The 25,103-nt window shown below is 49.9% G+C and overlaps 1 protein-coding gene across 2 annotated transcripts in view; it reads left to right on the top strand.

Annotated features, from left to right (window-relative positions):
* ACSS2 (acyl-CoA synthetase short chain family member 2) overlaps positions 1-25,103 on the top strand; it is a 30,923-nt gene that overhangs the window by 2,397 nt on the left and 3,423 nt on the right. Inside the window, exons 3-16 of one of the 2 annotated variants that reach the window (XM_079322001.1) lie at positions 15,060-15,151; positions 15,641-15,744; positions 16,037-16,109; positions 16,874-16,949; positions 17,773-17,887; positions 19,393-19,431; positions 21,066-21,203; positions 21,415-21,585; positions 22,328-22,461; positions 22,690-22,822; positions 23,222-23,278; positions 23,546-23,626; positions 24,169-24,277; positions 24,415-24,483. In XM_079322001.1, coding sequence (XP_079178127.1) covers positions 15,060-15,151; positions 15,641-15,744; positions 16,037-16,109; positions 16,874-16,949; positions 17,773-17,887; positions 19,393-19,431; positions 21,066-21,203; positions 21,415-21,585; positions 22,328-22,461; positions 22,690-22,822; positions 23,222-23,278; positions 23,546-23,626; positions 24,169-24,277; positions 24,415-24,483 — 1,391 coding nt within the window. The remainder of the gene's footprint in view (positions 1-15,059; positions 15,152-15,640; positions 15,745-16,036; positions 16,110-16,873; positions 16,950-17,772; positions 17,888-19,392; positions 19,432-21,065; positions 21,204-21,414; positions 21,586-22,327; positions 22,462-22,689; positions 22,823-23,221; positions 23,279-23,545; positions 23,627-24,168; positions 24,278-24,414; positions 24,484-25,103) is intronic. The other variant, XM_079322002.1, reaches the window with a different exon arrangement.

The raw sequence follows: 25,103 nt of genomic DNA, 5'->3' as shown, positions 1-25,103 counted from the left end.
GTGAAATGCTGGAAAATGTTTACTTCTCTGCTAGTTAAATAGATTCTCTATCTCACTCTGATGTAAAATGACTGCAGCTTCTGGATGAAAACTCTTTTGTAAACTCCTGCAGGTAAAGGTTTGCCAGCAAGCAGAGGCATTTGGCAGCCAGTGCTGGCCCTGTGCTGGGGCTTGTTGAAGGGCTGGGTTCTTTGTGCACATAAATCTTTGTGTGACAGGGAGGCAGCAGCCCACAGTTTTAATTTGGGCTTGGTGAACCTTTTTCTTGTTGTTTATTCTGGCAGCCTTTGTGGGGATGTTTGTGGTGCTGAGAAAAGCTTGGGGTGGATATGAAAATGGTGGGTGGCTGTCAGTCGTGGTGTTCACAGTGATAAAAAATAGTCTCTCTTCCTCCTTAGCAGAGAGTTTCCCCTGACTGGAAACAGGGGACAAGCTCTCCTAGCATGGCTCTGTCACTGGTGACCAGGCACTGTAGTGTGGAGCTGTCAGCTAGGAATGCCAGTGGGAGTGATGGAAGGAGCACACTGTGACAAACCTGTGGCACTGACAGCTTGGGAAAGAGGTTTGCAACTCATGAAACTACTGCTTTCTAGGCATGTGGTTTTATTCAGAGCAGAACAATAATTAATTGCTTTCATCTTGTCCTCTCACATTTTGTGTTTAACACTCTGGAATGAGCCTGGCTCCCTAAAACACTTCAAACTTGTCACACTGTATAAAAGGTCAAAAAAGAAATTAAAGCTGGAGAGGTTTTGTTTGTTGTTAAACACTTGAGCTACTTGTTTGTGTCTAAGAAAGTCTGTAGCCTGCTAGATGGGAAAGGTGTTGAACTTACACTAAGGTTGGGTTGACTGCCCAGCTCTGAGAGCTCTGAAAAGATACAGGACTATGGTCTTTGCTTTCAGAGAGGAGGAAATTAGGGAAAAGTTGAATAATGTTTGGAGGCATTGCTGAGTGTCTCTGAGAAGCAGTATGTCCTAACAAAACTCAGAACTGCTGGCTGTGGCTGTCACTGTTGCAGGGATGGGAAGGAGCAAGCAGCTCATCATTTAGGGCCAAGCTGCACTAAAGGTTCCTGCACACCAGCAGTCCAGGGCTGCCCAGATTAGCTCCACTCAGAGGGTCGGATCCCAAGGCACATGGAATTGCATTTTCAGCACAAAGGGCAGTACATGGCATTGATTGCCTAATGCTGCAGAACTTGTTCATGGGTGATGTTTGCTGTCATGGTGTTGTCCTCAGGGTGCTGTTGGGACTGTGGAGTTCAGAATGGCCATCCTGAGCTGGTAGGAAATGTGGATTTTTCCCTGTTGCCTGCTTCACTGGGGAATCTTTGCTTGTGAACCTTAAAAATATTTCTGGTTTCACTGCTTCTGATTCCTCTTTCTCTGTTTGATATTGCTGATGTGGCCTCAAAAAAGGAACGGAAGCTCCAGGAAAGGCTTCTGATAAAGTACTGCTCTCAGAAGTCACATCTCTTTCCTGATGGTGTGTCAAGGCTGGGGTCAGTAGCAGTGGTTGCAGGTGGGTACCTGTGGGGCTCTCATGGGCCTGGCAGGGGAAACACTGAACCAGCTACTGGGACATTAAGGGCACTTGCAGCAGTGCTGGCCACTTTGTGAGGAGTAGTTCATTAGGGCAGGAGCACAGTATTTCACCCTGCTGTAGACATGCCAACTCACTTGGACAGCTCTTAGTTCTGTGCTGAAGTGTCTGTTAATAATGTCATATAAACTTTAGCCTGGGCAGCCTGTGGAGGTAAAAATATAACCATGTAGGAATTAAAAAAAAAAGCAACACCTATTGCAAAACTCTTTAATGAGACCCTGGGGTGTGAAAGTATTTGGATGAGGCCTGTTCTGTGTGTAACCTGTGCCTCTGTTTCTCAAACCTGTTACCCAGCTGCAGTGCTGGTAGAGCCTGGTGGGACCAGGGGCAGGAGGTGGAGCTTTGCTTTTGGAGTCCCTCTAGCCAAGGAGATGGGGCTTAGCTGGTGCTCCTGGCTTCTGCCATCTCTGGGAGAGTGTATTCATTTTCTGCTTTTTTATATTGGCATTACACATCTAGAAGGGAGCAATAAAGATAGTAAAGGCTGATAGAGCTTATTGGAACTTTGTTTAACAAAATAATAAGTGCCTATAGTTCCTCTTCTGGACCTAGAACAAACAGGACATGCAAATATCAAATTAGGAGGTGTGGTTTGTTTGAGTTTCCTTATATGATTTGACTTTAAAGTGTAATTATGGATTTAGGGCCTTGTAGCCTTGAGGTTTCTTCCAATAAAACTTTCTATAAGAAAAAGACAAACAACTATGAGGGTATGTTTAAAAAAAATGAAAGATACAAACCAGCCTCACACATCTGTCATATGCATGGATGCTGTGGCAGAGGATGCTGGCTGTTAACATCCAGCCTTTCCAAGCACTTAGCTGGAGCCAGCTCCTACATAATGCACCTGGCTCTGCTGCTCCCACTGGCTGCAGGATTTTGGAGCATCCTGTGCCAAACTGACCATTCAGTTCTTTGGTAATTTCCTGGATGACTTGTTATCCTTCCAGTGCTGCAACCTCTTCTGGTGATGGGAGCACATCTCTGAATCAGTTTGTTTAAAGGGCAGAATTCACCACTGGGAAGGTTGCTTTTACTGATCCACATTTGCAAGTGTGTGCATAGTTTGGTTCATGCCCACAGCACTACCCAGGCTCAGCACAGCTGCTTTCCTGATGGGGATTCTCCATGGGAAACAGGGTGGCCTCCTTCAGCCCTGAGGTGCCTCCCCAGCAATCTGTGTCATCTCCCTGTTGTGTGTGCAGAGGGATAGATTGCTGGTTTTGGCAGATATTAATTATTTTGGAAGCACTGCTGAACAGTACAATCCTCTGCTTCTGAAAATCAGGCACATTATGTGTCCCTAAAATAGGTAATAAATTACATTGGATGTATATGTTCTATGAAGCTGTAAATCTTGTACCTTCTTCAAGGGCAATGATAGTTGTAGATTCCATCACAGAAAGTGTAACTGTTTTCTGGTGGGCTTTGTGAAATCTGCCAGTGTGGGAGAGGGTGACAAAACTGGGAGCTTCAGCCAGCATTTCTCATCCCTCCAAAGGGAATATCCCTGTGTGTTGGGGATGCCTGAGCTGTGTGGGTAGTGCAGGAATGGGGGTGAGGGGAACATCAATAGAAACATGGTGTTAAAACAGAGAGTATGGGGAGTAGTGTTGTAGCTCAGGCATGTCCAAGTCGTGTGCTTTCCTGGCTTCTTTGTAATTTTTCCTTTCCCAGTTCTGGGCAGTCACAAGCAGTGTGGTTAGAGCTGTGGTAGTGCAAGCCACTGTGTTTGGACACTCATATGTAACTACAGCCTGGGACAGGAGGGACTCATGGCTTCTCCTCGGGTGTAACTCCCTGATTTTTCTCCATAGGGGGATGGAGTCTCTAACTTTGGCTGTGGGCTGTTTGGAGCAAGGTCATGATGGGTTTAAAATTAACTGATTTCATGTAACTGCTCTGAATTCCCTGCTGTAGGTTGCAGATGCTACAAAGATGATGCTGCTCCAAGGCAGCATGGTGATGCCTGCTTAAGGGTTTGAGGTTGTCATTTTGGCCTGAGGGGTTGGAAAACACAGGCATCATGGTCTAAAACTTGTTACCAAGGGCTCTGTGTGTGTGCTGAGACCCATTTTCTCCTGTCATACCTTGGGGTTCTTCTGTCCCAAGTGTTTCTGTTGTACTCATGTACTGCATCCTCCATTCTGTTCATTACTAGTGAAATCTCCAAGGTAGTTCCCAGGTGAGTGATTGTGCCAAAGGGATGAAATAAACATCTGAGAACAGCAAACTGTCTCCTTCAGGCATGTGTTGGGTGTGCTTTCCTGGATGCTGTGAGTCAGCAGATTGAGCACTGTGGTACTCAGGCACTTGGCATGCTCAGAATCACTGGAAGTTGTTTTTCCATTCCAAGGACTGACTTGAAAGCAGAACTTGACTCATCCCTGTCAGGTACTCTTGCTGGTTTGCAGGGAGGTGCTGGGAAGGGTGAGTAGTTTGATGTTTTGGAGATCTCAAGCCCCATTCTTGCTCTGCAGAGCCTCTCCCATGCCAGGATGGCAGGCAGGGCAGGAGCAGGGAGCTGGCAGGTGCTCTCAGCCTCCTGCTGTTCTGCTCTGCAGTGCCAGGAAGGAAAAGAACAGGTATTAAAGGTTAGTGACCACTTGATTACCTGGTGCCTGTGGTCTCCTGTGGTTTTGCCCTTTCAGAAGCACCCTGGACTTGTGCCTCCATGGGAGGGCATTCCACATTATTGATTTTGTCTGGAAGTAGTTTTTACTGAGCTCAAATAACATGTAATCCTTCTATCCTGCTCAGGGAGACAGAATGAGATTTTTCTTCTCTGTTAAGTCAAATCTGTTAAAAGAGAAGGCACTCAGGTAGCCCTTGGGTGGTTGCTCTGTGGCAGAGCAGTGAGAACAGGGTTGTTTAACCTCTCCTGCCTGGGAGAGCAGCTCAGCTGCCTTGAATCAGGGGAGCAGCTTTCATTTGAGTTTTGTTGGATCTGTTTGTTTCCAGCCTTTTGCTTTGGTAGGTGCTACTGGCAGGGATGCAACAGCCATCCTTATAAATACAAGGGAATATCCAGGAAGTATTGGGCCAGATAAACAAGTGGGATGTCTGTAAGTGGCCAGGATTAAATGGCATGTGCCCCAGATACGGGCAGGAACTTGAATGTGGAATTGCAGAGCTGCTGGCCAGGGTCACTGGTGGTATTTGCAAAAGGCTGCAGTGCCAAGGGCTGGGAGGTTGCCAGTCCCCCTTTGCTCAGAGAGGGCAATGCAGAGGGTCCTGGGAACCAGAAAATGTGGCTTGTATCCCTAGGGGTGCAGTGGGACAGGGTCACTGGAGCTGCTGGCAGCACGGGGCTGGTGGCACTGAGCACACAGGGATGGCTCTTTGCAGACCACCTTTGGGAGGTTTCCCACTAAAACTTGTTCAAGAAAGTAATTCAGGTGTGCCTGGAAGAACAGTGGTTTTATGGAGCTGGTTTAGCCTTGCCCTTTGCTTCCTCACTTTCAGTGGACACTCTTCAGGGTCAGCAGCAGGACTGCCAAGGGCAGTGTTGAAACAGAATTGCTGATGGTGGCCAGGCTCACATGCTCCAGAAACAGCATGTCCTGCTGCTATTGCTCCTGGAGGCCAAATACCAGCCATGGTTCTGATCCAACTTTAGCTGGGTACTTGGGTTTTGTCTGAGAGGCTCTTGGCTGAGCTGCTGTGAATACAAATGCAGTGCTGCTGTGGCAGCTTCTATGTTCTTACTTAGTACTTCTTCCTCATCCTCCTCATTGTTTTGACAGCTCTGTAGATTCAGCATGAGGGATTTAATAACTTTTCATGAATTTCTGCTTACACCCCTACCCGAAAATGTTGGTTTATAGCTGTGCAATGTTTCCTTTCTGCATGATTCTGGGGATGTGGTTATTACAATAACGACATGGTGTGGGTGTGCACAGACAATGGCACCTGCATTTTCTCATGTCTGTGAAACTTTTGTCTTGTTCTGCTGGCAGCTATTACAGGCAACTGGATATGTTTTAAGAATACTTGGTTGCTTTAGGGAGGGACACCATGGTTGTATAGTGATGGCATAGTGCAAGTATTGGCTGGAGATTTGAACCTTGCAGTGGGTAAGTGGAGTTCATCAACAGAGAGGATGGTGAACTTCTCTATGGATTCAGGACACGGAAGATCAGAGCCTTCAGTTTGCTCATTGGACTAGAAAACCTGATTATTTTAGCCCTGTGAATGGCTTGTGTGCTCTCCCTTGGCACCCTGGTGTAAATGAAGCAGCAGTGGACAAGGACTCTAGCTACATGTGGGTGAGACTTGCTCCAAGTCAGGGACAAAATGCTCAGGTTTTGCCAAAAGAGGTGTGAGTGGGTGCTCGTTCTAAGTGTGGCATTTTTCTGGTGGGTTGCTGCACTTGCTGTGCCTGGTGGACTCTCTGGGCTCCTGGGCTGAAGTGTCAGTGGTTTCACAAGAGCTCTCCCCTCCCCCCTTTTGGAGCAGGGTTTCTGTTCTCTGTTTGCATTTCTGCACATCACTTGGAAATGTTGAAATGAGGTGCGGTAGGAAATCGTGAGCCCTGGCAGTTTGCCATTAATTCATTTTTCATAGATGCCACCTCCCTTCTTCAGGGGAATTCCTCAAGAAAGCTGAGGGCCTTCCTGCTTGCTTTGTCACACCTGGCTGCCTGATAGTGCCCAGAGAAGCTGTGGCTGTCCCATCCCTGGGAGAGGTCAAGGCCAGGTTGGACAGAACGTGCAGCAGCCTGGTCTAGTGGAAGGTGCCCATGGAGCCAGATTGTCTTTATGGTCTCTTCCAACCCAGACCATTTGTTTTATAATTCATTCAGTGATAGTGAAGCACGTTTCCCATTCCTGTTGCCACTGACCATCTTGTAAGAAGTGTTCCCTAAATGACATTCCAGCAGGTGACACCTGGCCTTCACCTCTGGAAGTTTATGATGCATGAAATTGAAATGTCCACCAAAAATCAGATTAAAAACTTAATTTCCTACCATGCCCTTTATGGATATTGTTTGAGCCTCCATTGGAATTGCCTTGCCTGTCTTTCTGAATTTCTAGAAGCTCTTCAAAATTTGGCAGAATGTTCCCACCAGAGATGCAGCTATTTCCCAAAATGGGGCATTTCCCAGCTGCAGTTGGCTAGTTGATTATTTTACTTACAGAAGCTTCATCCAGGGTCTGTTCAACAGCCCAACTGTAAATTGTTTAAACAAGCAATCAGCTGTTTTGTACTGAATATAAGCCCTACTCCCACTGGGCTGGTAAAAATAGTCCATGCTCCTTTAAAAACCTCACTGATGGTAAACATCTAAAATGCTTCCTCTCATGTCAAACTCTCACATTCTTCTGCAGCATTCAGTGGGTTTGGCTGGTTGAGATTACAAGTGCTGGCTGAGGGCAGCCAAACTCTGTGACGTGCTGGGCGAGTTTTGCACATGACCTCTGTTGCAACACTATATGATTATTTTATTTTGAAAAAAGTAATAAATATTTGCTTAAAAACCCTCTCCCCTAAATAAAATATGCAAAAAGCTGTTGGTTTTTTTTTCTACCGGTTGTTCTCTGGTGTTTTAAAGTGTACTTCAGAAAGTAAGAATTAGAGTTAATGCTTTTCCTCTTGACTTAATGGTTACTCAGTATCAAGCAAGTAGGAAAATCAGGAAGCCACAGAGAGCAAATTCTGGCTGCTGGGCCCATCAGCAGAGACTGGCTGCTGACACTGTCACCAAGGTATTTAAAATGTGGTTTGTGTGACTCATGACATGACTTATCCTACCACATGTGCCAGGGTGAGAGTGCATTTCCCTTGAAGAGGGATTTGCTGGCTGCTGTCAGTCCTATCTTGCCCAAAACTGTTCCTCTGGAGTGTTCTGTCTCTCAGGTGTGAGCAGGGTGGACAAATCCCATGGCACTGAGTTCACTTGCCCGTGTTGGCTGATGGAAGCAGCAGTGGGAGATGGGAGGTGTTGATTCCTTTAGAGATACCTGAGCATCTCACTGCCTAAAAAAAGGGGCTTGAAGTAGATTTTAGGGCATAGCCTGGCTTGAGTGGGATAACTGGAGGGAATTTTGTCAGGTTGATAAATAGAGTGGTTTTGGAGCAGTGTCCAGCTCCAGCTGAGCTCTGTGGTGCAGGTATGGCAGAGTGAACAGTGGTTGGGCTGCACAAGATAAATATTATTTCTTTAGATGCCTCTGGTCTTTGTTCAACTTCTGAAAGGCTACAGATACAAAGAGTAGCTGGGAGTGTATATAATGAGAAGGAAGGACAGAAAGATGGATGTGGTTTTCCTGTGGGACAGTAGCAACTGTGCAGGTTGTTGGGTGTTTTTTGCTTTGTCCATATAGCTGTTTTTAAGGGTGAATAGAGGATTGATTCCTTGATCAAATAGCAAATGATGGCACAGTATCCTTGTAGAAATAAGCTCTATTTTGACTGTTCTGTAAAATACATAGTGCCTGTGTTGGAGTCAGTTGGGCTGGAGGGGATGGGCCTGAGGCTGAAGACAGAGCATTGTGCCCTGCAGAGCACAGGGCTCCTGCTTTGACACAGCTGGTTTGGGTTTCCATGCTAGATACATGACCAGCTTTAAGTTGGGATGGTTTGGTTCAGAGATGGATTTGAGAGCAGAGCTCTGTTAGGCCCTACTTAAGTGTATGGGGAGCACTGGAGGGGAAAAGTGATGGATGGTTTTAATGCAGTTGTCAGAGTCAACTGTGTGGATTTAGGAAGTGATGGTATTCAACTGGTAACATTTTTCTTTCCTAGGTTTACTCAATGATATTCTCTCAGTGCTGCCAAATATTTCTGAACGCACTGGGAAAACCTTTTCACCAGCCCCTCCCAAGCTGAGCTCTGTGATTACACAACTTCTTCTTTCTTGATCTGTGTTGTGATGCAAGGAGATTTAAGCGTGGTGATGGTGGGGTTGAACTTCCTGGTAAACCTGCTGCTCAGAAAACCTCAGGCTTCCCAGAACTCCTTAGGGAATTTTACACCACTGTGGTGGGAGATGGTGACGTGAAACATGGGCAGGGCTGGGCAGTCTGCCCCGTTATTATGAAATGTTCTCGTGGAGGTTTTTTGCAGACCTGCTGCAGACCCATCTGTTTGTGCCATTAAGAGCATTTCCATATTGAACAATCCAAGCAAATACCAGATTTTTTTTTTTCTGATGAAAGGGTATTTTTTTCTGATTATCATGCACAGCCTCTCTCCCCAAACTTCATGTTTCAATGTAATCTATTTTCTCAAAAACAGATTTTAAAAAGCTGTCTTTACTCGGGCGCTGTTCTTCTCTTAGATAGCATAAGCAAGGCTGTGGCACAGGGGGAGAAATGCTATATTTTTTTCAGTTTAGGCTGCTGTTGTTGTTGAGAAACCAGGCAGACCCTTTTGAGGCAGTAATTTTGGGGCTGTGCTGGGAACAGGCGAGGTTACAGGTGTGTGAGCAGCTGCCCAGCACGCCCGGGGCTCTCGCTGCCCATGCGCCTCACACATGAGCACATTCCCCACATGGCAGCAGCCTGGCTGGCCCAGCTCTGCCTGGCATTTTGGCTGCTCTAATTCTGGATGTGGAATGGATCAGGGAGCCACGAGCCCTCCTGGCCACCCCTGGTGACCTTGCACGTGAAGAGCTGTCACCACAGCAGGAAAATTCCTTCCTTTGCCTTGTGCCCTGCTCTGGGGACAGGCTGCTGGTGAAGCAGATCTCTCATGCTGCATTTGGTTCCATGTTTATGGAGGTTGTTTATCTTGGGTGGACATTTCCACAGTTCCCATCTCTGCTCTGCTGGGGTTACAGAATCACAGAACCAGCTAGGATGGGAAAGACCTTTGGGATCATTGAGTTTCTCTGTGGTTCCCCACTGTGCAAATTGTTCCTGTGACATGGCATCATGGTGAAGGCTTTTTTCCCTCTTACAACACCTTTTCCAAACTGGGAATTCATGTTTTCTTAAGGATGCTTTCCAGTAGGTAAAACATGGAGCCTTTGTCCTGCATTAAGAAAAATTGCTCTGTGGGCTTCCATCACATCTCTGCCAGTCAGAAAACAAGACCTGGTAGCTTTGAGATGTTTTGCTCTGCTCTGAAGATTTACCTTTGATGTGCCCTCTGCCTGTGCTTGGTAACTTTGGGTCACTGCTTTTACTCAGTCACAGAATGGTTTGGGTTGGAAGGGACATTCAAGCTCGTTTCATTCCAGCTCCCTGCCAAGGACAGGGACACTTTGCATCATCCCAGGGTGATCCAACCCCATCCAAGCTGGCCTTGGACACTTCCAGGGATCCAGGTACAGCCACAGCTGCTCTGGGCACCCTGTGCCAGGGCCTCAGCACCCTCACAGGGTAGAATTTCTTCCTAATATCCAGTCTAAACCTATTCTCTTTCAGTTTAAAGCCATTTTCATTTGCTAAAAGGGAGTGAGTGATGTGTTCACAGGAGCTTAGAGGAGAAATTTAATTGATCTCCAGCCCCTTTGGTCCTTAGTGGGAGCATTTCCAGGGATCAGAGAGGCTTTGGCTTTGTCCTTAGCTTGGTTTGGTCTGTGATTTTCTGTTTCTCACTGTGCAGATCTGCAGATGGTCTGGCAGATCTTGAAAACTTCTAACACTTCACTTGCTTGGCTTCATTTCCTCCTTTTTTCCTGCACATCACCTTCTCAGTGGTGTAGCCCTTGTAAACCACAATTATCATCCTCAATTCCTTTGAAAACTGTAACTGACTCTGATGCAACCTGCACTTCCCACTGCTCCGTGCCAATGCCAGGCCAGCTTTGCTTAGGGAGTTGTAGTCATCTGTTACTCCAATAAGTGATGCAAATTACTTTTCTTTAGAAATGTGGTGAAAGAGAAGAACCAAACAGTGTTAGTGATTGTTGGTTGCCAAGCTTTTCTTGATCTGTTTGGGTACTTTGGGAAGTGTGTGTCCCCATGGCCATTGAGCTCCTGTGTTTGTGACCCTACAGCTGAGATGGGTTCAGCTCACTTGGTTGGGTGATGGGTGGCTGAAGCAGACCATGCTTTGGGAAGCCCTGTAGGCTGCCCTGGTGTTTGGCACAGCACAGTAACCTGCTTTGGTGCAAATGCCCAGAGGAGCACCTGGGCACATGTCCCTCTCCCACACTGCTGCTCCACATCCCTGACTGCTCCACAGGGTCAGTGCTTGAGCTGATGGGGCTCTGCAGAGATGCCTGCCTGCTCCTACAGACCACCCTCCCCACTACACTGGGTGTGTGCAGCAGTAAATCACTCACTTGCATGGTGGCTCTCAGGGAGGCTTAGCCTTGATACTCTACCTGGGCATCAGGTGAAACAGCTCAGTGGCTCTGCACCACCAAGGTCAGACTCCCAGCTGAGCAGGCAGTCTGTGAGCCCCCTCAGTGTGGTAGTGCCACAGAGGTGACAAGTGTTCAGCTTTCCTACCTGCTGTTTTCTTCCTTCTGCCTGTGTGACTTCTCTGTGCAATTGCTCCTTGTTTGGATGCTGGCAGAGTCTGTGCCATGGGGCTTTCTGAGCATCACAGTGTCTGCTCTGAAGTGGGGAGCCCCTTATTATAACTGCTGGCAGGAGGGAGCAGGAGGGTAAGAGCTCTGCAGAGCCTTGGCTGCCTTTCTGTGTCACAGGGATCTGTTTGGAGCAGACCTGGGCACTGCCATCCTGCACACTGCAGTGCTGGTGGTCCCTGATGCCCTTGGGGTGTCTGGGCCTGGCAAGGATGGGCTGCAGGCAGATACAAAACTCTCTTCTTTGCAAGAAGCCTGACTTCTTCAACAAATCACAATTTCTAGAAGACCTGCCTAAGAGGGCCTCCAGTTGTGCATCTGTGTGTTTAGTTGAAGAGCTTGCATTTACTGAGGTGGTTCAGTGGAGATCTTAGAATCAGAATGGGTTGGGTTGGAAGGGACCTTAGAGGTCATCTAGTTCTCCTCCCTGCCTGGGCAGGGTCACCTTCCACTATCCCAACCTGGCCTTGGACACTTGCAGGGATCCAGGGGCAGCCACAGCTGCTCTGGGCACCCTGTGCCAGGGGCTCCCCACCCTCACAGGGAAGAATTTCTTCTGTATGCATTCCATATGGCCAAACTTGCCTTTCTCCAGCTGAGCATTCACACAACATGCAATATGTAAAACACAGGCTTCTCAAGTGCTAAAAATCTCAGATGCATTCCTGCCATGAGCCAGATGATACTGTAAAATTTTGTATTACAGTTACTAAATGTGGGACTTGGTTTGAAGATGAAAAAATAATCAGGCTCACTATGTGTCACCCTGTATTTCATCTAATGATGTATCTGGGATGTTTGGGGTGCTGAGAATTGGATTTTCCTTTCAGAAGAAGCCTTGCTGTTAGAACACAGATTGCACATGAACAATCTCAGCAGTGCTGCTGCCAACTATTTTCACCAATAGATCTTAAAAAAGCATGTGTTTGAGAGTGTTGGATTTGGTGGGGTTAGAACTGTGGACGTGAGTTCTGCAGTGCTGTTTTCAGAAGAGTGAGGTTTATTTTCACAATTCTGTTTCTTTTTCAGTGAATTTGGACAAGGGAGCCCATGTGAGACACTCAGGGCTGACATCTCTTGCTTATGTCAGATAGGTACATTGGGAAGATGCTGCTGGCAGAACTTGGATGCCACGAGTTTACAGGCTTGGTTTTGATGCAGAGAGTACTCAATAGCATGCAAGTGGGCATTCCTTTAAGTGCCCTAAAATCCATCATTCCCTGGGCTTTTTGTGGCAGAGCAGAAGCCTGAGCAGTCTGAATGCTGCTGAGTACAGCTGTGGGCACTGCAGACTATTTTCAGAGGCAGGGAGACATAAAGCAATTGCCTGCTCTTGGGAGACTGCTCGAGGCCTTGGCTGGGGATGCATTCAAAGGTGGTATCTTGTCCTGTGGAAACAAGGACATGGTTTGTTTCCCATTGAATAAAAAGTCTTCTTAAAATCTGGAGCCTGAGGTTTGCCCTGCTGGAGGTAGGGGAGCTGTTTTGCAGTCACGCAGAGGGATGGGAAGGGCTGTAAAAGCCCCTGAAAATCCTCGCTGAAGTTTTAACTTCTCTTTGACTCTGTGTGTGCCTTATGTAAGGGGCCTTCATTCTGGCCTTCAGGACAAGCCTGGGCACATTCCTTGGCCTGAATATCCCTCTGAAATCCTGCCAAGGAGGAGGACTTGGTGTATTTGAGATGTGCCTGTGATGTGCAGGGAGAGCAGGAATGTCAGGGCTCAGGGCAGCTCAGTGTCCATCATGGGCACCGTGTGCAGGGCTGAGAACCCACAGCCTGGGTGACCTGGGTGCCTCTCCCCAAATAGCACACTGGGCAGCCTCTGCTGGGCTTTCCTCCTGATGTGTTCCTCTCTTAGTAAAGGCTGTAATTAGATCCTTTGCTGGGCCAGAGCACAGAGAGACATCCTTCCTCCCTGCCCTGTTTGTTGACCTGCAGGCTGACTTTCACAGGGCCTGCCTGTGCTGCCCAGCAGACCCCAGTGACCTTCAGCTGAGGGATTAGTGGGCTGGGATGCTCCAGCTTGCACTTGGAAGCATTATAATTGTCTTTTAAGAGCTATTCCATAGCAAAGCTCCTTGCCAAGAGGAGAGCTGCATACACAGTGATCCATGTCTGGACACAAACAGGTTTGCACAGCACCAGCCTTGATGTAGGTGCACAGAGGAAAACCTGGATGGTGAGGGAAGGCACTCAGTGGGCAGCCAGACACAGCAGAGCCAGGTGCTGTTCCTGTGAGCCAGATCAGTTACAGCTGCTCTGCCCAGCAGTGGAATCATCAGCTCTTGCATCTTTGACCTCAGGTAACAGAATGAAAAAGGAAACTGATTTCCTGGTTTCTCTTTCCTAGCTGAGAGTCCTGCTGTAAGAGGCTTTGACTAATGGTTTCATGTGTCATTTAGCTCAAAGTGATGCTTCAGGCTGTGATGGGAAAAAGAGAGGAAAATGCTGGGATGTCAAGGCTGAGCCTTGGGCACTGGTTCACATTCCCACACTTTGCTTTAGCTTCGTATTCTTGTTTCTCTCCCCTTTGCACTTAGAAGGGGCCAAACTTGCATAAAATATCAAGCAGGGAATCACCCTTCCCACAGCCAGTGGTGGGTGGGTGTGTCAGTGCATCTATCCATGGTCCCAATTGCTGCAGAGCACTGTGGAAGCCAGGAGTGTAACTGATATCAAGAGGGATAAGGCAAGTATGTAAGCAGCAGACCCACAAATCATGGTCCAGATGTATCCACCAGTTTTGGAAGCCCTGTTCTATATGGGGCAGGAGCAGAGCTTGTATCAGTGAGGCTCTTGTGGTTTCTCCCCCAGGACTGTCTGCCATTGGAGCATGTGGTCACTGTTGTGCTGGCTCAGAATGGCATGATTTGCAGAATTACTTGGGAAATCAGGGTGTAGCTTTATGCATTTCTGCATCCCAGAAGCCTTCCTGCTGTTGGTGTTGCTGGGGGAAGTGGGTGTTTTTTTTGCTAGAATTCCATACTTAGGTTTGGAGTGCTCTGTTGAAGAAGTGAAGTTTCTGTTTCAGAGCTGAGCAGAGCCTGGCTGCAATCCTGAGGGAGCACATGGCATGGAAGTGTCTCCTGGCCTCTCCCCAGCACCAGTGGTGTTTTTCATTTGGCTACACTTACCAAGAGGACACTTTTCCAGAAGCACTGGCAGCTGAGAGTGATGTGATACCCCTATTCATCTATGGATCACTGGAGTCTCTGTGCTGGCTGCCTTGGAGTGACCTGGAAAAGTGTCAGTGTCCTTCAGAGTGTAGGAGACTGCTGCTTCTCCACTGTGAAGTCATGTCAAATTCTTTATGAATCTCCTGATACTTTGGGAGTGTCACCTCATTTGCATGGCTGAGGTGTTGAGTCACATTAAAATCAGTTTTTTACTTCAGTAGCAAGCCATTTCCCTGGGGATGTCACATTCTTGTCCCTTGACTCTCCTTCCCATCAGTCTGGGCTGCAGAGTTGGTTCACAGAGGAGCACAGGGAGAATAAGGTAGAGCAGGCATGACACTGAGCAAACATACATGGGTGTATTTATATATGACCTTGGAAAACAAGACAGGCCTTGGCATCCCATCAGATGTGAGGTATTTGGGGGCTGGGTGTTGGCCCATGTTTCATGCAGAGATATCTGCAGGCATGAGAACCCAGGAGTGAGGGAACCATGCCATAAATCCCAGAGGGCTCCTGAGCTTGTGCACTCTTAGCTTTGGTTCTGTTGGACTCTTCTTGCCTCTCTGAAAGTGCCAGTGTTTCCATTTCACACATTCAACTGCTTTCAGTAGTGATTTGCACAAGACTGGGCACTTTGGACTGAATTTTCCTTCTATTGGAGAACTTTAGTCCAGAATTGGATTTCTGAAGTTTGGTTACTCTGCTCAAAAGGGCAGATGAGGACATACTTATTGGCCAGAGCACTTTTCAGTGTCACTCAGTAACAAAGATTATATTGCTTTTCCAGGGAAGGGAATGAACCTGGGGATTCCATGAAAATCACCTACCGTGAGCTGCTGCACAAAGTCTGCCAGTTTGCCAACATCCTCCGCAGCCAAGGTACACAGCTGGGCAACAGGGGCACTGGGTGCTGGGAAGGTGTTTGCCCAAGGGTTTGGAGATTGGGTCACTGCTTGTGTGGTTGCCAGCCTATTGAGTAATTCTCATCAATTTGCTCTGCAATGCACAGATTCATCCCTGTCTCTGTTTGTGAAAACTGATCAGTGCTGCTCATGTCAGCTGTACAAGGAAGAAATCAGAGCTCAGAAACTCATGCTCTGGGGTTTTCCAACAAGCAGTGGGCTCTGATTACTTTCCTGTTTGATTCAGGGAGGCAGATGAGAGCATGGAGTGTTCATTGCTATCATCTCTCAAGAGCCACAGTGCTTGAAAGGCAAAACTCAAGGCTGCTTCAGCTCCAACTCCAGCTGAAGCTTTACTGTGTGCATACAAATGTGGAATTGAAAAAACTGATTTATTTCTATGTCCTGTTCTTTTGCTGTGTAACATGCTCATTTTGACAAATCCATGTTCACTTTCCCTCCTCAGGGGTGAAAAAAGGAGACCGAGTTTCCATCTACCTGCCAATGATCCTGGAGCTGGTCATAGCCATGCTGGCCTGTGCCAGGATTGGAGCTCTGCACTCTGTTGTGGTAGGAACAAGCTCTTGGTGCTGCTCTTGGTGCTGAGCTCTGAGGGGAGCAGCTCTTGGTTTGGGAGAGGAGATGGAAAGATAAGTGCTGCCCATGAGATGGATGGAAGCTCAGTTAAGGGAAGGGAATTAGGGAATGCTGTTTCCCTGCATTAACTGTGCAATGAGCTCCTTTAGCTCTCTCCATCAGTGCCTGGTGGTGAATCAGTTGCCTTGGGTGAATGGCACAGCAGCTGTGGGGTGTGGGGCTGGGTTTCTGTGTCCTTGCTGACTCTGCTGTGTGTCCCTGGCAGTTTGCAGGTTTCTCTGCAGACTCCCTGTGCGAGCGGATCCTCGACTGTGGTTGCTCTCTGCTCATCACAGCAGGTAAAGCACACCCCTGAGCCACTCTCTTCCTGTTGCCTGGCTGAGAGGTGCTTATTCTAAAAGCCTGGAATGAGCACAGGGAGGGGCAGTGCCTCAGCTGAGCCTCCCCTACTGGGTGCAGTATTGTAGCTGTGCCCAAATGCTCTTCCCACTCCAAACATGTGGTGAAACCTCCAAGCAGCCCCTCAGTTTGTCCTGTAAAGCTTGATGTCACCAGCTGCTAATAGCATGTTTCCAAACACTTCTCATCCATGTTTCTCCTGAAAATCAGCCAGATGTTTGCAAGATGTATCATGAGGCAGGCCTAATTCCTACCCTTCCCAGTTTTAAGGACATTTCTGCTGCAGCTCCCAGCCTTGTAAACAAAGGATTAGAGTGTGGCAGTAGTTGCATGTAAGCCCAGCATTTCCCCAGCTGTTTTTTCCAAAAGTGCAAGAAATAGTGGTTTTATTAATTCCCATGGACTCACTAAGCTGCAGTCCGTGTTCTGGATGCATTGGATTATTTCCCAGAGAATATTCCCAAGAGATTAGCCAGGTCAAACTGGGACCTTTCCCAGAGAAGGAATCCCACCATGTCTTTTGGCATCTGTTTCTCTAGGCTAAAAAGCTGCATTAGGAAAGTTTTCCCATCAGCTGCTTGTCTGCTTCCCCTCACTCCAGTGCATGAGCTCTGCTCTGCCCTCCTGAAACTGCTTGTTGCTCCAGCTGTCCCAGGCTGCCTTGGCTGGGAAGCCCCTCTGATGTCTCTGGTGTCATTTGCAGATGCCTTTTATCGAGGGGACAAACTGGTCAACTTGAAGCAGATTGCAGATGAAGCCATCCGGAAATGCATAGACAAGTAAGTTTGGATTCTTCTGTTAGAAAAGGGCACTGCTGCCAGAATCTTCTCCTGCACAAATGGGAGTTGTCATAGGTGGGCAGACTCTGCAGCAGGTCTGACACAAACAGTCATCAGATGTTACAGAAAGGGAAATGATCCTGCTGAAGTGCCTTTGCCAAGCTTACAGACACAGCATCTGTGGAGCTTGTGTGAGACTGAACGTGGGTTTGTGTGTTAGATCAAACATGGAAACTCAGGGCAGATAGTCTGCACATTAGAAATCCAAACTCTCTAAGAAAACATAAATCTTTATGTCTGTAAAAATAGGCACCTGGGAGGACAGAAGTGATCCTGAAGCTGGGAATTAACTGGTGGAGACTGTGTTGATCCCCTGAACAGGGTTGAAGGGAAGTAAGATCATTCTGTCAGTGTTTTGTAGGCTGTCTTTGCCCTCATGAAGGGGCAAGCACGTGTGCCTTTCCTTGATGTATAATCACACTATTACTGTCTCCCTTTGAGACAGTCATGCCTAGGGGCTGGAACAGCCACTAACATCTGGTAGGAGGGCTTGTTCCTGGTCACAGGCAGACAAATTTGGGATTTGTAAGGAATCTCCACTGCAGTGATACCTGATAAATCCCCAGTAAGCTGTGCACAGGCTGTTCCTGTGGCTGGTATCTTTGGAAGTTCATGGTGTACCTGGAGTTTGCATGGCAGCAAATGCTCCAGCTCAACAAAAAGAGCTCCAGGCCCTGCTCTGCCTCCAGTGCTGCCTGTGAATCTCAGGAAGGGCTGGCTCAGCCCCTGAGCAGCCCAGTGTGACAGCTCCTGCCTTTTACAGGGGATCCTCTTTGAAGAAGTGCATCGTGGTGAAGCACCTGGGCAGGGAAGAGATAACAGGGGATGGGACCTGCAGCAAGTCTCCTCCTCTCAAAAGGCTGTGCCAGGAAGTGCAGGTGTGTTCCTGGAGGGATGAGAGGGGGGTTTTATTACCATGGGCCTGAGACCAGCAAATTGATCAGTGCAAAACCACTGCAGTGGTTCCCTGAATGCTTCTGTTCTGACTCCTGTTCCTGTTTCCATCCCTTCTTGCTGATCTTGCCATGTGAGTGGTCTGAAAAATGGTTCCTTTTCATTACCAAGATCTCTCTGCTGCTTCCTTTAACACCCTCATAAGCTCCCAGCCCACAGGACCCCTGGGTACATCTTCCAAAGGCACCAAGAGCCCATTTTCCTCTGCCTAGTACAAGGCTTTTCCTTTCTAACCCTTTGTCTCTCTCCCCTTTTGTGCAAAGGCCAATGCAATACTGCACTGTAGCTGTGACAGTGGCAGCAGGAGAGGAAACCCAGGAGATCTGTGCTCGTGGTGTGAGCTGAGTGCAGCCCCGTGCCAGGGCAGCAATCCTCTGCTGAGAGCAGTGCAGGCTCTGTGCAGCTGGCACAGGGACTCTGACAGCTCTCGGGCTGGGACTTTCATTTGCAGTTAAGGCAGATGAAAGGATGTGGGCCAGACATATGGGATGAGATGGGGGTGGGAGGAGGAGCTGTGGCTGCCTGCTGAGCAGCTCTGCTGTGCCCAGCCCTTACCTGCTCCAAAGGAAGGTTTCTTTCAGCTCCCCCTCAGCTCCAAATCTTGCTACGTTGTCCTGTCACTCTGTGTTGGGTGATTATTTGCACTGAGTTATCCCCAGGCTGCTGCTGGCTCAGCAATGGGTTGTGTTTGTGGGGAGTATATGAGCTTTAGACTCTGCTTTCAGGAGGAGTGGTCTGTGCACATCCCTGGAACAAGAAGATTCTCTGCCTTTGAGTTCTCTTCCCTTGTTCAGCTGTGTTAATTTTATTGGGGTGTTGCTCTTTGTTTGACAGCCTGGCCATGTTCATTGTTCCTGCCTGCTCTGCCCCTTCTCTTGTGAGGGCAGGGTAGATGCAGAGGAATGGGAAAACTGGAGCAGCCCAGCCTTCCTGTGTGAGGTTTCCCTGGCAGGGTGATTGCAGGGCAGCCTGTGCTGGTTTCAGTAGGTGAGGTGAGGTTTTTGTGCAGAATCTCCTGGGGGGATGCTGGAGGGTGTCTTTTACCCTGTGACTTTACTTGTTTTGACACTTTATTAAGGATTGTTTCCCTTGTGGATGCATTTTTGCTGTCCCTTTGGTTTGTGTGAAACTATTGGATGGTCCATGGGCTGTGTGCTGTCTCTGTGCCCCTGTTCCCAGCCAGCCATGTCCAGAGAGTGGCCTTGGGGACCTGCCTCAGGGGCAGCTGGTACCCAGAGAAGGTGATGGAAATGGGCAGGCCTCTGCTAACAGGGCATCTCCTGGCCTGGCCCTGGATCTGAGTATTTCCCAGCCTGCCAGGGTAATTTCCCAGCATCTGGGCCTGTGGGCTTCCAGCTCCCTGCCTGCAAAGCCTGGTGTGGATCCTTCACTTCCCAGATTTCACACCCTCTTTGTGGATTTTTAACAGGAAAAAAAGACTGAAAGCTCACAGAGACTCCATCCCAAGGTATTTGCACACAGCACTGCCTTCCTCTTTTTGGCACCTCCTCTCTGCTTCCCATGCAGCTCCCCACCTCCCTTAACTGCTCTGGCTGCCCATCCACACGTGCCCTCCTAACCATGGTGCCAGCAGCTGCATGTCAGTGACAGCCCCCACCCAGCTTGGCAGAGCTGCCCAGTGCCACCAGTGCTTCCAGGAGCAGTCCCACATCTGTGACCCCTGGGCACAGCCTGTGTGCTGCTGGGGGGCTGCAGAGCCACTGGGGTGCAGTGTCAGCATCCAGGGCAGGGTTTGGCTCTGTGCCTTTCAAACCAGCTCTCCAAACACACTTCCCTTTGTGAGGAGGTTGGCAGGGCTCACCTGCAGCTTCCTGGCCACAGGCAGCAAACCTGGATCTCCAGACCCAGCATGTGGACTCTGCCAGCCTCATCCAAGGAGCTGTGGCCTCTGGACCCCCAGAGCAGGCAGGCAGAGACACACAGTGCCATGGTCTGACCTCCTCCCTGGGGCACTGGGGGCTGGGTGCTCAATCAGGGATCCTTCACAGAAGATGCAAGAGATAGCCTTGGGCTTGTTTAGCTGGTGCCTTGCTGGGAGCTTGATGGTGGGGCAGAATTGTGGAAACTGCTTTGCCACATCAAAGCAGGAGCCTTGGTGGTCTGTGAAAGCTTTCCAAGTGGCCTTAGTCATGCCAAACTGTCAAGCAGCTGGTGTCCCCTGCACCAAGTGTATTGGAGCTGTGTGCTGGTCTGGGGAGTCCCAGCACCTCCAGATGTCTCATGAGCATCTTTAGGGCTGCAGAGAGTCACCACGTGGCTGCTCTCTGTGCAGCAAAGCTGTGGTGGGTCTGGCTTTGTGAGGAGGAAGTGTGCAGGGCTCTGGGTCAGGTGCCTGCCCTCACAGAGATATGAGAAGGAGAGGTCTGAGCTGTGGCTGGGTGTGTCCCCTGCCCAGCTTCCCCCAGGCTTCTCTGAGGAAAGGTGAGAAGGTCAGGGGAAGTTAAGTCTTTCTCTGAACTGTGCTACCACCCTGGAGAGGTGGGCAACCAGAACAACCCTCAGGGTGACCTCTGCCCATACTCTGTCACAGTTCTGGCTCCTTCAGTCAGCCTGTGCTGGATGGCTCTGCATTGGTGCAGTCACTTCTTACCAGGCTAATTATTTCCTAAAAACCCAAAGAACAGATTTTTTGGGAGGCCTGCAGGGTCAAGCAGTGTGAGCTGCTGTTTGTCTCAGGCTGTGCTTGTGTTGTGTCCCCACAAGGTGTGTGGGACAGGTGGCTGTGGGATGTGTGGCTGTGCTTGCTGCTTGGCTGTGGGACTGCAGCTCAGGGCAGCCCCACAGGGCAGGAGGAGCCTGGTTGTGAGCCCAGCCCAGAGCAGCTGCTGCTGCTGCCACCCACGGGGATTCATCACCCTTCCTGGACACTCTGCTTCAGGTCTTGCAGCCAGACCATGTTTGAAGGTGTTCCTTGTGCCTGTGGGCTGTGAGAAGGAGCTTTGGGAGTGGGAGCTGCAGCTCTGGTGCATGGTTTGCAGCAGGCTGTGCTGTGAACACTCTCTCCATGGCCCTTAGGGGGATGAGGTTTGGGCTGTGCTCCTCGTCCCCCCTGTCCTGTTTCCAATCCCCTGCTTTCCCCAGACCCCCTGGAACCCAGCCATGGACACGTGGTGGCACGAGCTGATGCACGGCGCCAGCACCGAGTGCGAGCCCGAGTGGTGCGACGCCGAGGACGAGCTCTTCATCCTCTACACCAGCGGCTCCACTGGGAAACCCAAGGTGTGCTCCCAGCTCCCTGCACAGCACAGGAGCTGCTGGGGGGAAGTTGGGAGGCCCCAGCAGGAAGAGGAGCCACAGAGGTCTTAGAAAGGGGCTGTGCTGGTCATTGCTGCTCAGCTGCTGCTGGAGCTCAGTGATGCTCAGCTGCGCCTGGCAGGGGCAGGCTGATGGTGGGAGCTCACCCTGACATTCCTGTGCCTTCTCCTCGCAGGGTGTGCTGCACACCGTGGGTGGGTACATGATTTTTGCTGCCACCTCCTTTAAATACGTGTTTGATTACCAAGCTGAGGATGTGTACTGGTGCACGGCCGACATCGGGTGGATAACGGGCCATTCCTACCTCACCTACGGCCCCCTGGCTAACGGGGCCACCAGCGTGCTGGTGAGTGCTGTGTGCCAGGGGCTGCCTTCCCTCCAGGGAAACAGAGATGCTGCTGAGCTGCATCCCTGCACTGCTTCCTGATGGTGTGCAGGGCTCTGTGAGCAAGGGTGGTGTCTCAAGGGAGGGTGTGGTGACTGCTCAGGGGACTAGTCTGAGTGTGGCTTTTGCCTGGTTAATTTTTTCAAATGCTCCCCTGTTTCTTTCCCATAAAAGTACAAGCCTTGTTTACCAATGGAGCCAGGACTGCTCTGACTTAATGGAAAAACTCAATCAGGGAGGGATGTTTTCCCTGCTGATGCTGATTTGACAATTTGCTGTTTAACTGCTGTGCCTGTATCTCTCTTGATCAGGGAGCCAGAGACGTGTGCTCAAGAATCCCCAGGGAAATGCGGGCAGGAAAATCACTGTTATGCTGGGGGAGGCCTTTAGGCATTTCTTTGGGTTGTGATTGTGTCACAGTGTTTGGACCTCTTGCCCTTTGCCATGTGGGCAGGGTCATTTGGGCTGCTGGGACCATGTCACTGTGAGGGCCACCCAAGTGCCTGTGCTGCAAGGGGTGTCAGGGGACATCTGCTAGGATGAAGGGGATGACATCTGCCCGTGACCTGGGCTGGCTTCACTGTGTGGTGCCCCTATAAGGACATGCTGGGTCCAGCTGCTGTTTGGCTCCTCCTGCTTGTGCAGGTGCTGCAGGTGGGGAGCAGGGAGGAACAGCTGTGTCACTGCTCTGTCTCCTGCTCAGTTTGAAGGTGTCCCCACCTACCCAGATGTTGGCAGAATGTGGAGCATCATTGACAAGTACAAGGTGACCAAGTTCTACACAGCACCCACGGCCATCCGGCTGCTGATGAAGTACGGCGAGGAGCCCGTCAAAAAGTGAGTGCCAGTCCCATGGCATGAGAACAATGGCTCTGCACAGCAGGCTTGAGTGGAAGATGCCAAAATTACCCAGGTCTCCTCTCTTCCCCTGTGGAAGAGTGCTGAGGAAGCTGTGACCTGGAAAGTCCATTTTGGGTAGCCCAGGGGTTGCTGCAGGCTCTGCTGTGCAGCAGGCTCCCAGCTCCATAGCCTGCTGAGCCCCTGGCAGCCCCCTCCTCTCTGCAGGCACAGCAGGAAGTCCCTGAAGGTGCTGGGCACTGTGGGGGAGCCCATCAACCCTGAGGCCTGGCTGTGGTACTACCGTGTGGTGGGGGAGGAGAGGTGTCCCATCGTGGACACGTTCTGGCAGACAGAGACGGTGAGTCCTTGCTCTGTGTCCTGGCACCTCTCTGTCCCTTGTGCTCCCTGCAGGGCCTCTTTGCAGCTTTCCCATACTGGGCTTTGGGTCTGTGGGGACTTGTTTGGCCTGCCCAGAAAACTCTGATGTGCCCCTTCTCTTCCTATGCTGGAACTCAAACAGGCTCCAAAGGGTCTCTTCCAAACTGCTCTGGACATTGCTCTCCTGCCCCTTTTTCTCTCCCCCACAGCTCCAAAGCCTTGTTCCCAGATTCCCCATCTACTGCCAGATCCTTCTCAGGGTCCATCTCCCACCTACCCTGAGTACCCCTGGCTGGGATGTGCTGTTCCCAGAGCTGATGGCAGAGCTGTGGGATGGGCTGGCACAGCCCAAACTCACTGGTCTTTCCTCTCTTTGCAGGGAGGCCACATGCTGACACCCCTTCCTGCTGCCACCCCCATGAAGCCAGGCTCTGCTGTGAGTACTTTGTTCTCCCCAGGAGCCTCAGCAGGGCCCAGTCTGTGCCATGGCTGGGTGGTTGCAGCCTGCCAGGGGGGTGAGGGGACAGTGGTGCACGTGGGGAGGTGACCATCCCCCAAAATCCCAGGCCCTGTGCAGCCACACTCATAGGATCTGTGTACCACAGCTCTCCAAAGCTGCCCTTGCCCTGCCTCCCACTGGTTAATGGGGGTCTAATGCAGGGATTTACATCCATCTCTCCTTTCTCCCTGGTTCTCATGGCAGACATTCCCCTTTTTTGGTGTGGTCCCTGCCATCCTGAGTGAGTCGGGGGAAGAGCTGGAAGGAGAAGCAGAAGGTTACCTGGTAAGGAAGGGCTGATCTTCCCCACCCTCCCTTTGTCCATTCCCTGTGAGCTCTGGGATGTTCCTGGTCCAATATCCACATCTTTTGGCCCAGGGAAGGGGTAGAGTTCACCATCCCTGGAAGTGTTCAAAAATTGTATGGAGGTGGCACTTGAGGGCATGGTTTAGTGGTGAATGTGGGTGACGGTTGGACTTCTGGAATTTTTAAGGGTACCCTTAAAAAATTTGTGATTCTACCTGCACTGACTCTGGTCCACACAAGGAGCCCCATTGAGTGGTGGGTACTCCCTCCAGGGCCATAACTTTGTGGGAGCTTTTAGAGCTGATCACTAAATGCACTTGCACATGTGGGCAGGGCAGGGCAGGAGGCTGGGAACAAGTGCTCAGCCAAGCTCCTTCCCCCTCACAAAGCTGGTGAGACTTTCCCAGTGGATCAGTGCTGGCAGCAAGTGTGTGAGTGCTGCTCATGGCTGTCTCTGACACCTCTCTCCCCCTGTGGCTTGTTGGTTTGGCTGTCACTCCTCAGCTCTGTTTCCCCCCCAGGTGTTTAAGCAGCCCTGGCCAGGGATCATGCGCACGCTCTATGGGAAGCACCAGCAGTTTGAAACCATTTACTTCAAGAAGTTCCCTGGGTACTACGTGACAGGAGATGGTAAGGGGGTCCAGGCTGCTGGGGCACACTGCCTGGGGACAGCAGTGGAAATCCTGCTTGTCCTGCCCTCAGAATCCCTTATCAATTGCTCCCAGGGCTGGCACTGCTGCCTCACACTCATTTCTGGCTATTTTTAGGTTGCAGAAGAGATAAAGATGGTTATTACTGGATCACAGGGAGAATTGATGACATGTTGAATGTTTCTGGTAAGAAGGAGTTTCGTCTTCAGTGGGGACCAATGTGCTTTCTGACACCTTTCTTTGTGACACTCCTGCATCCATCTCAAAAGCCACCTGCTTTATGGGGATGGTTCCCCATCTGTGATTCTGCCCAGCAATCTGTCCTCAAAGTGGATCCAGTTGCTGGGTCAGGGTTATTTCAGGGACACACAGGCCTGTGATTTGGTGACTTCCTGCACCATTTTACCTGGAGACAAAGCCTTGGAAGGAACCTTCTGTAACCAGCCAGGGCACCTCTGCTGGAGGATTTAGGGCCACAAGGAATCCCAGAGTTGGGGCAGGACCATGGGGCTGCTAATCCAACCTGCTGCTCCATGGAGGGCTCACCTCAAAGCTGGATCAGGTTGCTCAGAGCTTTGAAGATTCTCCTACCTCTCTCATCTGAGTCTTTGAGATTCAGCTGCTTCTCAGCCCATCATTTTCCATAATCTCTGTTTAATAGTTCCCTCCCTCCTTTCCTGGAGCCTGTATCCTCCAGGTGTGTCCTGCTGGCTCTGAGGTGTTGCTTTACTTGTCCCTGGATCAAATCAGATCCTTTCACATGATCAGCAGAGCCTGATTCTCTACCAAATGATTGTTCTGGGAGT

Source organism: Erithacus rubecula (assembly GCF_903797595.1).
Source record: "Erithacus rubecula genome assembly, chromosome: 18".
NCBI classification, from domain to species: Eukaryota; Metazoa; Chordata; class Aves; order Passeriformes; family Muscicapidae; genus Erithacus; species Erithacus rubecula.
Note: the sequence above shows the minus strand (reverse complement) of the source record. Positions and strands in the feature narration are given on the sequence as shown.